We start from the raw sequence: 801 nt of genomic DNA on the forward strand, positions 1-801 counted from the left end.
CCTGCACAAAACAAATATCCACCTAATATCTTCTTCCTTTGTACACACTCCATATTAGCAACGGCTTATAAATACTCTGATCCGACCACCACTCCTCACTTCCCTTTAGTAATTCTTCAAATGCATATTCAAATTTCCTAAATGCCCAGACTCTTGCGATTATATTACCACCACTAAGATAAGCTTTTTCTACTAGGAGGTGATATTAGTAAATGAGGTAATTTTTATCACATTCTTTTCTGTACTTAACATAAAAAAATAACATATCTCCACATGCTCCTTGCGAATATTCTCTTCGCTAAACTTGTCTTCACCTTTTGCAGTATTTTGAATAAAATATACCACAGAATCTTCATACTTTTCTCCGTCACAAACAATAACATCAGACCCATCAAACAGTTATTACAATATCTTCATAACTTGCGTTCTTTTTCTCTAAAAATTCCATGACACATCTAGGTCTCGTAACATGACTATACAAATCTCCCATTGCAAATGTAACAATTTCAATATGGCTTAGTTTGGCACTCAATATTAGCCTATACCATCCTTGAGTTGAATGAGTTTGAACGACAACAACAAACACTCTGGGATTCTTAAATTCTTTTTCCATTAAATTTGCCGTTGTGCCCTCTTGAGGAGATACTGAGCTTAAAATTACTAAATGAAATAACAACAGTAATAGCAAAGTTCTCAAGACACCAAATTTCATGATTTAATCTGCCTTTAAAATTTGAACAAAAAAATTAGAAAGGTTAAGAAAAGAAGACATTTCGGAAAGTAAGGTGTTGGCACATATAA

The 801-nt window shown here is 33.3% G+C and overlaps 1 pseudogene across 1 annotated transcript; it reads right to left on the reverse strand.

The window, feature by feature from the left end:
* Positions 1-105: 105 nt before the first annotated feature.
* On the reverse strand, positions 106-592 carry TEOVI_000893000:pseudogene (annotated as a pseudogene). The gene is given in 6 exon segments: positions 106-129; positions 131-190; positions 192-221; positions 224-259; positions 262-393; positions 395-592. Coding segments are annotated over 6 exon segments (480 nt in total).
* Between the last annotated feature and the right edge of the window lie 209 nt (positions 593-801).

The sequence above is a fragment of the Trypanosoma equiperdum genome (genome assembly GCF_001457755.1).
Source record: "Trypanosoma equiperdum strain OVI genome assembly, contig: ctg_1438, whole genome shotgun sequence".
Lineage (NCBI taxonomy): Eukaryota > Euglenozoa > Kinetoplastea > Trypanosomatida > Trypanosomatidae > Trypanosoma > Trypanosoma equiperdum.